Below are 15,826 nucleotides of genomic sequence, written 5' to 3' on the forward strand. Positions count from 1 at the left end.
ACCCCCCCCCCCTTCTTTCTCTCTCTCTCTCCTCTCTCTCCTCTCTCTCTGAAAGAGTACTGAAACCTAGCTCTCAATTAATTAATTACACCCACAACCCTCCATCCATTTATTGTGAGTACTTAACAAAATAAATAGAACCCATCTGTCCCCTCCTAACCCTAATTCCTCATCCACTCCATATATACATCTACGTTATAGCTGTCCATATCTTTCTGTGTTAGAAGAATCGTCTGCGTGGGTCTCTTTGCTAGTTCTGCAAACTTGGATGATCACGTGGGTTTTGCAAAGAGTTTCTTACAGAGTTCTTTGGCATTCTGTCCACCTCCCCCCTCTCTCTGTGTGTCTGTGGCTCAATGGATGGAGGTGGGCATACTGCCAACAGAGCTCTGTTGGCTTCTCTTTGTAAAACCCCCGTGACGACATAGATGTATCTTTACGCAGTACTTCATCTTCCTCGTGACAATAGGGTAAGAATTCTTCGTCTGCAACGGCCTCAGTTTCTGATGCTGCCGCTCATCCTGATCATTCTCCAGTTTATTAGATTTTTCTGTTTTTTACAGATCAGATGATTTTTTTTTTGGTTCCATAATTTATTGGTCTGTTAATTTGCTGGGTCCAACAATTATATTGCCAGTTGAGCACCTCTTAAACAGTGCAATCATCACCAGTGAACTCTTGCAATTTGTTTCTGTTTGATCAATTTCATCAACTCATTTTGGCTAATTTTCTTTTTAATAATTGATTAGTACCACGACTGCTGATGATTGGGAAGTAGCGCTAATGGAATCCTGGTTTCCATATGGTTTTTGCTTACTTATGTAGATATATTATATATATACCCAATTTCTGAAATCTTTAGTTTCTAACCTCATAACTAAGGGATTCGATTTTGCTCTCCAAATATTTGGTACTACTTGTAAAAAAAAAATAATTGTTTGCATGAACTGTTCAATTATTCTGATCTATCTATTGTTAGGGTTTTCTGGGTCTATTTTCTGTTTATTTTTGGGTTTTTTTACAAGGGAGCGCGACATAGAGGCCCAAACAAGAACCAACTTAATTAACCCAGCTAGGGTTAGCAACACCTAAGAGATCATATCGTAGGAGCTGCTAGCAACGAGGTGGAGGAGGGGGAGCCATATACACCTTATATATAAACCCAGATTTGCAGGAAGTAGCGAATGAAGCAGGAAGCTCTCTAAACACAGGTAGCATTTGACGAGGGAGATCAAAGACTCGAAACACAGTTAGTATTCGAGATGAACAAGAAATATTAGAACGTTGTCAGACCAAAAATGATGGCTAAGGTTTCCTCAAGTTTACCGATGGATCTTGAACTTTGACATTAATGTTGTTATCCTATCATCAGTGACTCCTGTTTTCTTTTCTTTTATTTTTTATTTTTTTCTGAATGTGTAATGATGCTGATTATAGTATTCGAGATGAACAAGAAATATTAGAACGCTGTCAGACCAAAAATGATGGCTAAGGCTTCCTCAAGTTTACCGATGGAGCTTGAACTTTTGACATTAATGTTGTTATCCTATCATCAGTGACTCCTGTTTTCTTTTCTTTTATTTTTTATTTTTTTCTGAATGTGTAATGATGCTGATTATATATGAGATTAATTAATACCAATACAAGGGGGTAATATATCACTGATTATGGCATGGCATGCATGCATGCCTGCCACCATTGTGTTTAGTGTCAGTAATTTGTGTTTTAATTATGGTTTTGTGGTGGACCAACGTCTTTTAATATCATGACTGATAAGGCCACGGCAGCCCTACCACTCACTTAAGTCAAGAGAAGGAAGAAGAATACGAATACCTTTCTATATAGTCCAAGTCTCTGCTATCTTCCACTCTTCTCACCCAAGGCCTGTACCTATTTTCCATAATACCTAAACAGCAACGTAGGATATGATCAAACCACTGACGATGCCAATAAATAACGCAGATCAGAAACATCACCCAACACCCTTCTTTGGATGGGACAAGGATTTTTCCCATCTCTCTCTTTCATCCTGCTTAAACGGTTAAGATTTTATTTTGTTTTTTGATCTTTGAAGAGAGGGAAGAAGAAATTTTGTTTTTTGATCTTTGTAGAGAGGGAAGAAAAAAAAAAACTGTGAGAGGAGAGGGGGGAGGGGAGGGGAGGGAAAAAGGGTGGGGCGAGAATAACACAACTGTGAGAGGAGAGGAGGGAAGGGAGGGAAAAAGGGGGGCGAGAATAACACAACTGTGAGAATAGGTGAGGGAGGGGAGAGAATAACACATTTCTATAACGGGGAATAAACGAGGGGGATGGACTACTTTCAACTAGTCAGAATCAAAAACGGCAAAGGAAAAGAATTGATGAACGCGAGCCTCCCTACATACCTAATTTATTTTGAATAAACGCCATGCAAAATTGAGTAATTAGTGTTTTGTGGAGTGGAGCGGGATCGCTTTCTGCTGTGTGGTGGGCCGGTGGCCACAATCGTTTGTTGGCTCTATATAATGCCCCTCATCGCTTTACCTGCGTACCACACTCACATGCGGGTTACATCACGAGCTCAGTCAATATTCCTTCATTTTATTCAAAGAGTAATCTTTCTTCCGTTGACCTTAACTCCAGGGTAACTGTTGCCTGTGGTAATTTTCTACCTTCTGCATACGTAGAAGAAAATGTGAAAAGAAAAGGAAAATAGCCATGTTTTGGCAGAGAATAAGAATGTGAACACTTTTCACTCACTCTGCAAGGCTGCAAGTGATGAAAAGGAAATCTGCAGATTCACTTCACACACACACACACACACATATATTATTCGTTTTCATGATTGATGAAAGCACGTTTAATCCCTGCATCTGTTCAAGGAAAGCACTGGAACGAGAACAACCAGCATCACTAACCATTGCCACAGTTAACAATAAAGTTTCGAAAAAGAAGAAAGGTTTTTAATTAATAAACTAAAACTCCTCATGAACCTGTATAAGTACTGCCCGCAGACAAATGACGTTGAAATCTATGCTTTTATTTTAGACGGGATGATCTCCCACATCTCTGTCAACCCATTAATCCTCAACTTGTTTAATTCAAACTCTAAACTTTGAATGCATGAATATTCTATCTTAACCACTCGTTGAGTAACAAAACCCCTTACAAATACTTAATTGAAATGTTCAAAATGTGTCATTCAATACAAACAAGTGAGTATTTAACCCAAAGAAAGTGATATATACACACACACACACATGTATGTACATAGATCACTTTAGCTCATCGTTGAAGAATCATTCAGTAATTGTATGCATGATTGTATGTATACGTAGACATCATTATATAAAACTAGAATGAAAATACAAATAATCAAGTTGGTAACACAATAAATTTAGCCTAATTTTAGCATGTTAGAAATTTGATACCAGTATTACAATTCGCCTATAGTATTTGGTCGTCGTGATTTATAATTGTGATATCAGTGTCTTGCATATTGATGCATACTTATTTATTATTATATTTGGTGGTGAATAATTGTATCATTGCATTATATATTTGTGTCCATATGGGCGGGGGGAAATCATATATCCTCTTACGGGACCAAAGCTTTCTCTTCTTTTTACTACAATCTTCGATGATTACTTTTAAGGCTCGTGCTATTCAGAGGTGATAATACAAGTCACCTGGAACACACACACACACCCCTTTTTCTTGTCTTTATGATAAAATTGACTTTGGTCAACTGGACATATCTCAAGTTGCTGTTTCTTTCGGTCCCCTCACCATCTCCAACCCTTTTTTTCTCTTCTACATTCCTACTGTTTTACTCTTCTTATCATTGTCGTTTGATGCGCAGGATTATATACAATTGCTATTTGAAGATCAATCAAATAATCTAACGTGGGAAAACTTGCACAAAATTGAGACGTCAAGATAGTTAGTGTAGTTTAAAACCAATTATACGACTACATGGAAAAATCAAAACATATAATGACGTGCAATTGGTTTCTAACACTATTATCTTAGCATTCCCATTTCATTTAAGTCTCCCTCGCAATGTGAGGGGTCAGACAGACTTTGCATAAAGGACCACTCAATATGACATTACTCAATAAAGCAACACATTATTTTAGGGCACTAGAAATGGTCTAATGATACAACATGAAGTCTCAGTTCCATACTTGTAAGTTACTACAACGATTCCTAGTGCAAAAACCTTCCGTACAATACAAACGTCAGCTCGTCCTTTTAGTGTCTCCGTTTCATGTAGGTCCTCCTTTATCAATGCATATGGGGTGGAGGATGAGACGTCGATTATCATCCTATTTGGTGTAAGTCTTATTGATATAAATACATATTAACAACCATAGTGCGTGGGCATAAATATATAAAAGCTATATCTATAATATTTCTAAGCTACTTGTTCCAAACAGCATATCTATGACCACAGGTTGCCAGTGTCCACTCCCTACCGGCCGGGCACCATGAACCATCCCCAATTTTCATGCACACTTTCTCCCCTATCATAGCAGAGTAGAGATTCGGTTGGGCCTCTAGGATCGTTATAGATGATCGGCTGTGAATGTCTTGACGCTTCCTGATGTCAATCTGCAGACAAGTGCCAATGCTAACAAATGAGAAACTTTTGTTCAAAAGACATCAAGTCGGAAAAGGGAACTGCCTATACTGCATACCAGTTTCACAATCTGATCATGAATGGAATCACCCCAATCGTAGAAATGATCGTAGAAAACTGTTGGTATTCCTGGGTGTGTGAGTATGTATGTGTAACCCTGCGGAAAGCATGGACTTGGAAGTTAGAGAACTTGCACTCCAATTTTTAGGTGGGTTTGAAGAATTATTCTCATATCAATTAGAATACAGCAGCTGCCAGCAGTAATAACATCAATGACAGGAGCTGGACTTTCCATCTAAATGCAAAGCATTTGAACTTAATAAACAAGTTTCCGTACCTCCATAATATGATTTGTAGGGAAGGGCCAATGAGCCTGCGAGACAAAATGATTATAATGTGAGTGGATTTCTTACTTTCACTATGGAACCAGCCAACCTCTGAAAAGATAGGTACCACAGTAACTTGTACGCAGAGAAAATGTAGTTGTATGCAGAGAGTATTAATCAGGGTTGTTTAGGCCCAAACTTGACTTGTTCAGCCCAAAAGATTGTAGCCTAAGCTCCCAATGATATTTACTCCAGCACAACAGAATAGTAACAGTACCTGGGTTGAGCCTGTATCATGGTTATCTAGGAAGGTGACAGATCGAGAAGGCCACCATCCAACTACACCTGGTGGCTTCCCTTGGGGGTCACGCAGGCGCCACAATTGTCCTTTAACCGCTTCCTGCATAGAATGCATGTATAAATGTCCAAAGTCTAAGCAAGAAAATAGGAGGGGTAGGTGGCAACCAGAAGAAAAAGGAAAGGAAATGGTACTCATTGATTAATAAATATTTTGATGAGTACGGACGTTATTACAATCTGGAAAAAAAAGGTGGCATGTACAACGGATACAGCAGACTGGACGTATTTGTGAGGAGAACTAGCATTCATAGACGAAGAGATACTTTGGTGAAGATTGCTACATGATTTCTTTTCTTATATATAATAAAAAGGTTAACCACTCAATTGATCTAATGACCGGGACTCATTATTATTGTAGATGTCCATCTTAGTGGACTGTTGTGTATGTGTGTGCGAAGGGTTGGGCTGCGGTTGGATATGCCAATCTGTTTGCAAATGGAATTTACCTGAAGAATTCCCTTGGTTGTAAAGTCAAACGCAGTTGATAGCTGTCCTGTGCCATTGATCCAATTTACTATCCGCTGTCTGTGGCTATCTGCGTAACATTATCAATCATCATAAAGATCAAGCAGTCAACTCAATGCTAAATCCTCAGTAGAAATAGATTTGATCCCTGTACCCAATTAAGACAGCAAATTACAATACACATCAAATGAAAGGGCAAAAAGGAATGCTATCAACGGGGCTAAGCTACCCTTTATACGGTAGTATGCAGTGTTAAACTTGTTAATTTCTTATAGGCTAATATAGTCCAATACCCTGCACATCTCAAAACCATATAATCCAATACCTTGGTTGTAATCCAGGCCATGACCGTTGTAGTTGCAAGAATCCCAATACTCCCCAACAGAAAAAATTGGTTTTGCTCCTTCAATGTATTCTTTCACATATTTTGCCGAATAACTATTGTAACATTGAAAACACGTAAAGGCCAAATGAAATCAAAGACATGGAAAAACGCACGCGGTGAATAAACCCAGTTAAAAACGAAACTCAATTTTATGCAAGTATAAGTCTTACCCCCTTGCAAAATCAAATCGGAAATCCTGAAAACCAACATTATTACGTAGCCACTGCATCCATCCTGTAATATCTTTTCGAACAAAAAGTTGGCTATGATCAATATTCGGAACCCCATGGAAATTGTCCCCAGTGCTTGGATTACCCTGATATATAAAATACAGAGAAATTCAGTGAGCTCAACAGACATTGCATCATGAATCATGCAGAGTCATTCAAGCAGTGACAGATTTCATTACCAGTCCACCGGTACAAGATGTGACAGCACGTTCATCCCATGACAACGAAATTCCATCATAGCGGTTGTACTTTCCACCATGCCCTCTAGTAGTCCCAACACGATGATTGATAACTATGTCAGCCATTGCTCTAACTTTATGTTGCTTCATTTTATGAAGTAAAGATTTTAATAAGTTCTCAGATCCATATTTAGAATTGAGAGAATATATGTCCTGCGGAAGGTAACCTATAATAAGAGAAAAAGAAAACAAACATGGTGATCCAATCATTTATATGCAGAGAGAATAAGAAAACAGCCTAGAAATTTTGTGCATCCAACCTTCCGGTGCAAAGGAATGAGTTGCAGGCGGCAACCATGCTGACGTAAAACCAGATCTTCCTATATCCGGAACTTTAGTTTCTAAATTTCTCCACCAATCATGTTTATGAGACTCCCAATTGAAGGCCTGTAGATATAGTTCGGTCAAATGAGAGCTATCATAGCTTTAATGCAACCAAAACAATTTACCATCATTACAATATCAAGTTAAAAAAAACGTTTGCATCATACAGCAGCGACCATTTTACTTCTCCAACAATCCAGAAGACCGCAGTTTAATCACTTCAAATAACAGGATTACCATATTCCATAAGGACTATATATTTTATGTATAAAATGGCTCCAACAAGATGTTGAACATATCTTAATATTATGTGGAAAGTGTAAAATTTACCTGCAAAAGGATTTCTCTTCCATTGCGCACCGCTGCACCTGCATATGAATTCAAAAGCATTCTTTAGTGTCAAGAAAAGGAGGATATACAAAATGTTCTCCACGAACCAAACTTTCAAACGCCAGCAAAGTATCACATTAGTATGAACACAAGATAAACCAGAGAGCCTAATCTATGCTTATTCAACAGGTACAGTTAAATTCTCAATGTTCATGATTGAAATTTCCAAATTCACAAGACAAAGTAAGATCTGCGTTTTCATGCGGCCTATTTGAATCCCTTATCCCCTTTAATCAAAGAGAAAATTAATGGAAAGCATCGGCGGGCGAAAGCAAAAGCATACCAATATCAGTCTGCTGCGCGTTTTCTCGTGAATCCTGCATTTCATCAAAATGGAAAGTTAGAGAAAAGAAGTCCTCCAATCTTGCGAGTGCGAGTGTGTGTGTGTGTGAATGAGTGAGAGATTGAGAAGGCATGCATACATTACTTCCGTAACCCATTTGACTCAGGATGTAGTTTCCCAACTCGGCCCCGGATTGCAGGTAAGGCACGGGCAGTTATCCTACATGGATGAACGACATGGGTGCACCAAAACACTGGCAATATGACACAAAATGGAGGAGAAGACAATGAAATCTTGGTGATGATAAACGTTCATCTGTTTCGTCTCATATTCCGCAAGAAAAAAGTCGTACAGGTTAAAATTAACGAAATCAAACACGAATGCAAGCAAAAGTACATGAATAAGTGCAGGGCTTCAGAAGCAATCGGAATTACAACTGCAAAATTCGCATGGGAGAAAATAGATACGTACCGAAGGCTCTATGGCTGGCTGCGAATGCGATTGCGGTTGTGGGTTTGGGGTTGCGCCGTTGGGCAGCATAAATAGGACAGAAAAAGCTGAAAATTCGAGGGAGACCACCGAATTCGAATCACGCGGAAGCACGATACAAGTTGAAGTTGAAAAGGTGACGAGAGAATATAGATATTCTGCTGTAAAAGGAAGAAAAAGGATTCGATATCGAAAGGCGATGGCAGAAGGGAGTTGGAATTTGGAAAGGTGGAAAACCAGAGAGATGGAAATGGAGGGAAGGTGCGTTGTGAATGGCGGGATCGGATGTTTGGCTTTTGTGCTGTTGGGCAATTGTTGTGCTGTTGCAATTGGGCACGTTAAGAAAATGATGAGTTGGACTTGGACGGTGATAAATCATTCACGATTTCGTCATTCCTGTACTCTGCCGGGTTAAGAAATTGACGTGCTGCAACATGAACCGTTGAAACGAGGTACGGGTATATTATTCAAATAATATATTATGCCAATGACTCTTACGAGATGTAGAGATTTGTCGATAGTTGTTATCGGAAACAGTAGAGTAATAGTGACGAGGTTTGTCAACTGAAGCATTTCATTGAGATTTGGTGGTACAATAGATTGCATACAAGAAGAGAGAAAATGAGAACAAGAATGATAGAAAAAAATAGAAGAAGAAATAGGAAAAAAATGTTATAATTTAGTTTGCCTTGACGGTTTATACAGTTAAATAAATACACATAAAAATATACATGACGTTTTTGAAATTGTCGGCAGCCAATTACCCCGCTAATGTTTGACTTTGTGACCATACACACTTTCTTATCATGGTGGGTTATCTTCATAAGCGGGAAAATACATAGAAGAGGGGGATGACTTTACATATTCTGTGTTAATCCCTTTATTTTCTATTTACATTTTTTGTGTAAATATAAAAGGAACTTTCATGAAAAGGGTTTGGATTAAGTTTATTTTAATAAAAATCATGCTATAATTTTATTTAATAAAAAAGACTTAAATTTTAATGAAAAATCCTTAAATTTTAATAAAAAGACAAAAAAACCTAAATTTTAATGAAAATGACATAATTTTAATATTTTAAAAAAAATTTAAAAAAAACTGACGCGCAGACCCACGCGTCCTCACACTATTTATGAAACTTATATAATGTTTATGAAACTTACTGCACTATTTATGAAAATTTATGACACTATTTATGAAAACTTAATACACTGTTTATGAAACTTAATACACTGTTTATAAAATTTAACGGCACTACATTATTCTCTCCTCTCTCGAACTCAATCTCTCTAGCACCTAGAGAAGAAAGCTCTCTCTCCCACTTACCTTCACAAATCAACCCCAAACTTAGTATATTTGAAGTCTCTGGGATGCAAAGATCACAATGGTGGTCTTACATGTGGGATCGGTGCAATGTGGACGTCGGCACCATTAATGCCCAAGAGCTTGAAGGTCTCAAACTCAAACCCAAGTGACGGCTCTACCTACTTTTGAATTTATGGGTTTTAATCTCACTATGTTGCACTATGTGATGCTAATTTTACGTTGAAACTCAAGGGTTTCAACCTTTGCAACTTTTGCGCATACGAACCCCAGCCCTGACAACAAATTCCAGCAAATGCCGTCAAGTTTGAAGTCGGCTGGTGTTGGTAATGCATCCATTCTCTCTCTCTCTCTCTCTCTCTCTCTCTCTCTCTCTCTCTCTTGTTTCTGCGATGTTTGGATGAAGGATTTGTGGTATCAATTTATATGGGGGGATACGCGCAACTCGTTATATCACGAACTTTGAATGCTTACGTAGACTTCAAGCCTCAACTTATGAGTGGAGCAAAACCTACCAATCCCATAAAGTATGAATCATGACTAATGTACAATATACATATCAACATATGAATCTTAAAGAGCCCAGCGCAAGTTGGGTTCTTTATGGATTTTTGATAATTTTATTCTTTTGTCCTTATCATTAAATAAAGTTAGTGGATGATTTTTTATTAAAATGTAAATATTTGAAGACCTTTTCATTAGTTTTCATAAATATAAACTTATATAAAATGAAAGAAGATGGAGATAAATAAGGAAAACAAAAAATGCACCTTTGGATCCTGAACTTACAGTCCATTGACATCGGTACTTGAATTTGGCAAAATGAGAAACATTGGTCCTTCACTCCAACTTGTGAGAATTTTCGTCAGCACGTGAGCCCTTGAACATTATGGGCCTTGGCTTAACGGCCCAGTTTCATTTCCAAATTCCAAATCGAGCGACCTTCCCAATGGTCCAATGTCAACTCAAAGAGTGGTGGAATTATTTATTTATTTATTATTTATGTAAAGTTGAATTGAATTGAATTGAGCGAATATTGTTAAAGTGAGAAGGAAAGCCAAACCTCTGTGGCGGGGGGCGGTGGGGTCCTTCGTGTCTACCCGCGAGAATGGAGGTGGATTGGACCCAACTACCACCGGAGCTCGCCGAATCAATCTCCAAAAAGCTCACAATCTACGCCGACTACCTCCGATTCCGGGTGGTGTGTCACAGCTGGCGAGCCTCCGTCCCCAAAACCCCGCACCACCTCCCTCCCCAGCTCCCCTGGCTGATGCTCCCCCAATCCCAGCCCAACCAATCCCACCGCGCCTTCTTCAACCTCTCTAACAGCAGAGTCCACTTCCTCCACCTTCCAGAAGCTTCTCACCGTAAGCGCCGCTGCGGCTCCTCCCACGGATGGCTCGTCATCCTCGACGAAACCCCTTCCGTCCTCCTCGTTAACCCCCTCACGCGCGCCAAGCGCCACCTCCCTCCGCTCTCCACCTTCCCCAACGTTGTTCGATTTGATTACTCCGATGTTGGCCGAGAATACGCCCTCGTATCCCCGTCTGGTGACGTCTACACGCGCAGCCTGACCCAAATGCGCGATTCGTTTCTGAAAAAGGTCGTCCTTTCTTCGAGTCCTCTGGAAGCCAGGGGCTTCACCTTCACCGCCGTAGCGATTGTCAATCAAACCGGCGACTTGGCGTTTTGCAGGGACGGAGACCAGACCTGGACTTTTATCGACGGCGCACAGTCGTATTCCGAGGATGTCGTATCTGCCGACGGTTTGTTTTACGCCGTCGACAAGAAGGGCACCGTGGCGGAGTGCGATGTTAATGGTCCGTCTCCGCCTAGGGTCAGGTTAATCCGAACGCCGAGACTAGAGGATGCCGACATGCGATATTTGGTGAGTTCAGGGGATGATTTGTTGTTGGTGAGTCGGTATTTGGAGATTGATTATGGTTTTCTGGTGGACAATGCAAATGTGAATTACAGGACAGCGAAATTTGATGTTTTCAGGATGAATTGGTTGGGGGAGAGGTGGGACAAGGTTGAGAACTTGGGTGATAGGATGGTGTTTATCGGCGAAAACTCATCGTTTTCATTGTCGGCGTCTGATTTTCCGGGAAGTCTTGGAAACTGCGTTTATTTCACAGACGATTATTCGGAATCAAACAATGAGAGCGGAGTCTGGGGATATGATTCGGGCATTTTCAAATTGTGGGATGGAACAATTCAAGAGTTGCCCCCTTATCCAAGGAATTCAAATTATGAGGTGCATTGGCCTGCCGGCTCTCTGCCTCTTTGGGTCACTCCAAATCCATGCTGATGCAGTGAAGGCAGGATCATCATTTCAATTGAATGGTAAGTAATCGCAATTATCCGGTGTTAATTGTAATGTTAAACAATGGTTTGTATATAATTATTTCTATGTTTTCCGTTTCGTGCATTTGTTTATACATTCTATGTAATAATTGACACTCTGCAGTAATCCATATATATATCAATGTTTAATAACACAGATACTGCCCTTTTGTATCAATCTCTCTAGTATCTTGGTGTGCAAGGGAGGTGAGTTATGGTGTTGGATGGTTTAGGTGATAGGGTGATGAGATTGGTTAACGTTGGCCCGAGTGGTGTTTAGATGATTTAAACAAAATGTGCCATCGGAGAAACTCTCATACGTCACCGGATGTGTATCTTTGTGTCGCGCTAACGCTAAGAGCGTTGTGTGCAGAGGGGATATGATCCGGTTACACGGCAGATTCTCCTCGTCTCAGATGGACTGATGTACAATTTGTCAATTGCAGATGAAACATTGTGGTGGTGATTTGTTTTCGTTTTGTAGAAACAGGGATTCTCAAATTTTGCTGAAATTATTTGGCAATTGGTCTATGAATTAATGGTGATTTTTTGCTCTTGTCCTTAGCTATTGCAAGTGGCCTTTCGGGGCCGGTCTTTTTAGTAACGAAGACAAAACCTTTTAAACTTATGAGTAAGTTGTAATAATGGTCACTCAACTTTAATCAATTTGGAGCAATGGTCTCTCAATTAAAAATCCATTACCATGATCCCTCAACTCATCAAAGTGTTTAGTTATGGTCATTTTCGTCAACTTTATCCGAATTTTGTCAAAATGAGTTATGTTGGAAGGACCATTGCTACAATTGGAGTCCCTCAACTCATCAAAACGTGTAGCTATGGTCATTCTCGTTAATTTCGTCAGAATTTTGTCAAAATGAGTTATGTTGAAAGGATCATTGCTATAATTGAGTTAAAGTTGAGGGACCATTACTCAAATTGTGTTAAAATTGAGGAACCATTACTCTAATTTGGTTAAAGTTGAGGGACCATTTCTCTAGTTGAATTAAAGTTGAGGGACCAATGGTAATATATTTTTTATTGAGGAACTATAGTTGCACGTTTTGATGAGTTGAGGGATAAATGGTAATGAATTTGTAATTGATGGATCATTACTCAAATTGAGTTAAAATTAAGAAACCATCGATATATAGGGAGGGTACAATTTCGATTCTCTTTGACAGAAATACTTACAACTTCGTTTGGTTTCGTTGAATCGTTTCCTGGATACGCACCTGCATCTGAAGGGCTTGGAACAAAATTGTAGTAAAAATATTTCTAACAAAAACGCATCGGTGCACAAGTGTTTCTTACAACTGAGAACTATGCCTACCTATCAAATTTTCGACTGAGATTCATGCTGCGTATGGCCAAACTGGAGAGCCTAATGCCATTTCTGATATGTTTGTAAACGGCCCAGACATTCTTTACTGAGGAACCTGTAAGATTAAACTTATAAAAAATATAAGTTAAGAGATTAAGCTCATGAACCACAAATTTATTTAAGTATTAAAATCACAATTCGATAAACACAATGACAAACTAACCCGTAAACGTAGTAGAAGAAGAAGCTAAAGCAGACTTCTAAACAGTGCACCTTCTCCTCTCTTGCAAAACCAAAAGTACTCAAACTAACAATATGTCTTAGTTCAATATTGAGAGTATGTTTTGTAAGAGCAGTGACCGCTATTTATAATAGAGTAATCCTAATAATTCTCCTATTAGAAACACCATAGGATACCAACTATGAATCCAAATCATATTAGTTTTAAGCTTTATAGCAAGACTTTTCTATGTCAATTGAAACACTACAACCAGCTATAATATTCAGTTTCTTACTCATATTCTAACAGAACCAAGTACGAAACAGAAATCAAACCGATTCTTTTCGGACTTGAAATTTTTGTACAATTTGAAGTTACTAGGAACAACCTAAAACAAACTGATATCCTCCAACTTAGGTGCAGCCTAGCTAGGCAATACAACGCATGGAGTACATGGAAACGGCAGGCCAATCCAGCATAGACGACGTCGTAGAAGACGCAAAAGAGGAAGCTTCGTAGACTCTGGGGTGATCACTCTCTAATCCATAGTCCATGATCGGACGGTACTCCAGCTCCTCATCATAATCGTGCACAAACTCCGGAACCTCCACCTCATTCCTCCGCACCTGGTTCCATAGAAACTCCAGCCGTTGCACATATTTTAGCTTCTTGTACAACCTGCAGGTCCACCAATAAACATCACCATTACCATTCACTAACGTGCGTCATGGGTCAACGTTTGCTAAAACTGTTAGTTAATATTTGATTGTGTTAATTACCATCTTAATTAAATGTGCATCGATGTTTGTTAATTAGTGTTACGTAACGTACCCTCCGGTGAAAAGGAGACGACCAAAGGTGGCGAGGAAGAGCTTGGCCTGCAATCCCGGGTGGAGAAAGTAAACAGCTTGAAGCCGATCCTTGACGGCGGTCGGAATTGCCTCGTAGATGGATCGGAGGGTTGAAATTCCGGGAAAGTTGTCACCGCGATTCACATCTGTGTGCACGTACACCACCGAGAAGAAAGCCGTTTCCCCTAACTTTGGGAATATTTTCTCCTCCAAGTACTTGTTCACAGCCTCGTTCGTCACGCTTCGAGCTGATCATGAACATTTAACATAACCAAAATAAATTCAGCGTAACCAAGTAATAACGTCTTAATTAAGCAACAAATATTTTATCATGAGTATGGTAGCGTCAAACTTGTAACTAAGGAGCGCGCTAAAATAAAAAGGCATTTGGATTCTATCGAATAATTACCTGGAAAGAACTTTCCGACGATGCGAAGAACGTTTCGACCATGTTTGTCCCGGCCTTGGATGTTAAACACTTGAAGTTTCTCAAGGAGGTGTTGCTGGTCTGACAGAGAGAGTGTTGGTATAGAAGGGGAAGAAAAATAATTCATTTTTTATAAATTTTTAACTCTCTCGATTGACTATAGAGAGTGTAGTTGTATTTATTAATTATATAGTGGAATTTGCGAAAATTAAGCAGAATATGTTCTGGAAACGGAAATCCGAAAGTGTGAAAAAGTAAGAGGGGATGGATAGGGTCGCTTTTGCTTTGAGTTTTGAGAGGGATAACGATGATAAAGCGTTGCTGCAAAGTGCAAAGTGCAAAGTAGCGTTTCTGTTTCTCTTGATTATATAGCGAGGCGGGGCGACCGATTTCTGGATTAGAGTATGTAAAATGTGAGAGAATTTTTGCCGAGAATATGATTTGGTACACGAAATGTATTATAATTGGTTAGACTCTTGATAAAAAAAAAAACATTGATAAAAAAATTTCAACCAATTGTATTATGACACTTGATGTACGGCAAGCTGAAAATTTTCTTGTATAATCTTTTTGTTATTATAAAGGATCAGCTGGTGACTTCGTCATAACAGTTCATATTTCAGAAGTCAGGACAATACATAAATGTATTTTAACATTCTCCTAACCACTATCTTGTGATTTTTCAACGTCAGGAATTGAATCAAACGCCGGATAATGAAGCTCAAACAAAAGAGTGTGATGGAAGATGATGATGAGCGAGCGCATTGAGGAGGGTATATTCTTAAGAATCTTCCGAATGGTCTACCTCGGTGCGGTTAGTTTGCCAAGTTTGCAAAGTGCCTATGGATTCAATGGATTGTTGATAACTGTTTGATATAATTAAGGCAATATTTTCATCATTATTCGTAGCAGCAAAAATGTGGTTGGGATTGTGACATAGAAACATCTACCTGTAAATGGTCTACGTCCATAGTAATATTTAAGATATGGTAAGAACAAATTACAATTTAATTACCTTATGTACTTATCCACGTAGAAATATCGAAATTCGTGAAATTTACACATCCAAAGCAAATTAACATTCAATCTTGCAATAGAATTAAGGAAACAAATCCCTAAATAAGGGTTGTTAACCCAACTAGACCATAGTATTCAAATCAATATTAGTTGATATATATGTTCATATAAAATAAGTGTGTATGATTGAGATAACGAAATAAATAAGG

At 39.0% G+C, this 15,826-nt stretch overlaps 3 protein-coding genes, 1 long non-coding RNA gene and 1 other non-coding gene across 8 annotated transcripts; 3 read left to right on the plus strand and 2 right to left on the minus strand.

Annotated features, from left to right (window-relative positions):
- The first annotated feature begins 209 nt into the window (after positions 1 to 209).
- On the plus strand, positions 210 to 1,536 carry LOC139198347 (uncharacterized). The gene is made up of 2 exons (XR_011583771.1): positions 210 to 470; positions 1,026 to 1,536. It is a non-coding gene; the product is annotated as an uncharacterized lncRNA (long non-coding RNA).
- Positions 273 to 420, plus strand: MIR394A (microRNA MIR394a). Its single transcript, NR_129517.1, has one exon. It is a non-coding gene; the product is annotated as a microRNA MIR394a (primary transcript).
- Positions 1,537 to 3,986: 2,450 nt separating the features above from the next.
- Positions 3,987 to 8,425, minus strand: LOC103440221 (probable alpha-amylase 2). Of its 4 annotated transcripts, none has more exons than XM_008378891.4 (13): positions 8,095 to 8,425; positions 7,763 to 7,842; positions 7,624 to 7,657; positions 7,281 to 7,318; positions 6,887 to 7,013; positions 6,567 to 6,793; positions 6,328 to 6,473; positions 6,098 to 6,210; positions 5,754 to 5,842; positions 5,225 to 5,347; positions 4,959 to 4,994; positions 4,680 to 4,778; positions 3,987 to 4,593 (listed from the first exon to the last, which is right to left on the minus strand). In XM_008378891.4, exons 2-13 carry the CDS (start codon positions 7,778 to 7,780, stop codon positions 4,402 to 4,404), a joined length of 1,242 nt encoding a protein of 413 aa, XP_008377113.1. In that variant the 5' UTR covers positions 7,781 to 7,842; positions 8,095 to 8,425; the 3' UTR covers positions 3,987 to 4,401.
- A 2,014-nt stretch (positions 8,426 to 10,439) lies between these two features.
- LOC103440222 (F-box protein SKIP23-like) lies at positions 10,440 to 11,959 on the plus strand. The gene has a single exon (XM_008378892.4). It carries the CDS (start codon positions 10,544 to 10,546, stop codon positions 11,744 to 11,746), a length of 1,203 nt encoding a protein of 400 aa, XP_008377114.1. The 5' UTR covers positions 10,440 to 10,543; the 3' UTR covers positions 11,747 to 11,959.
- A 1,568-nt stretch (positions 11,960 to 13,527) lies between these two features.
- On the minus strand, positions 13,528 to 14,937 carry LOC103410446 (uncharacterized). The gene is made up of 3 exons (XM_029106436.2): positions 14,583 to 14,937; positions 14,154 to 14,421; positions 13,528 to 14,000 (listed from the first exon to the last, which is right to left on the minus strand). The coding sequence occupies exons 1-3, from the start codon at positions 14,725 to 14,727 to the stop codon at positions 13,751 to 13,753; spliced, it is 663 nt and encodes a 220-aa protein (XP_028962269.1). The 5' UTR covers positions 14,728 to 14,937; the 3' UTR covers positions 13,528 to 13,750.
- Between the last annotated feature and the right edge of the window lie 889 nt (positions 14,938 to 15,826).

The sequence above is a fragment of the Malus domestica genome, chromosome 08 (genome assembly GCF_042453785.1).
Source record: "Malus domestica chromosome 08, GDT2T_hap1".
Classification (NCBI taxonomy): Eukaryota; Viridiplantae; Streptophyta; class Magnoliopsida; order Rosales; family Rosaceae; genus Malus; species Malus domestica.

Bases quoted from the DNA above. Each gene is read 5' to 3' on its own strand.
- LOC103440221 (XM_008378891.4), bottom strand. The intron at 6,794-6,886 runs GTTGGATGCACA...CTCTTATTATAG, and splicing joins TCATTCCTTTGCACCGGAAG to GTTACCTTCCGCAGGACATA. The intron at 4,594-4,679 runs GTATGCAGTATA...ACTTGTCTGCAG, and splicing joins ATGATCAGATTGTGAAACTG to ATTGACATCAGGAAGCGTCA.
- LOC103440222 (XM_008378892.4), top strand. From the start codon at position 10,544: ATGGAGGTGGATTGGACCCAACTACCACCGGAGCTCGCCGAATCAATC.
- LOC103410446 (XM_029106436.2), bottom strand. From the start codon at position 14,727: ATGAATTATTTTTCTTCCCCTTCTATACCAACACTCTCTCTGTCAGAC. The intron at 14,422-14,582 runs GTAATTATTCGA...GTTCATGATCAG, and splicing joins CGTCGGAAAGTTCTTTCCAG to CTCGAAGCGTGACGAACGAG. The intron at 14,001-14,153 runs GTACGTTACGTA...GTGGACCTGCAG, and splicing joins CGTCTCCTTTTCACCGGAGG to GTTGTACAAGAAGCTAAAAT.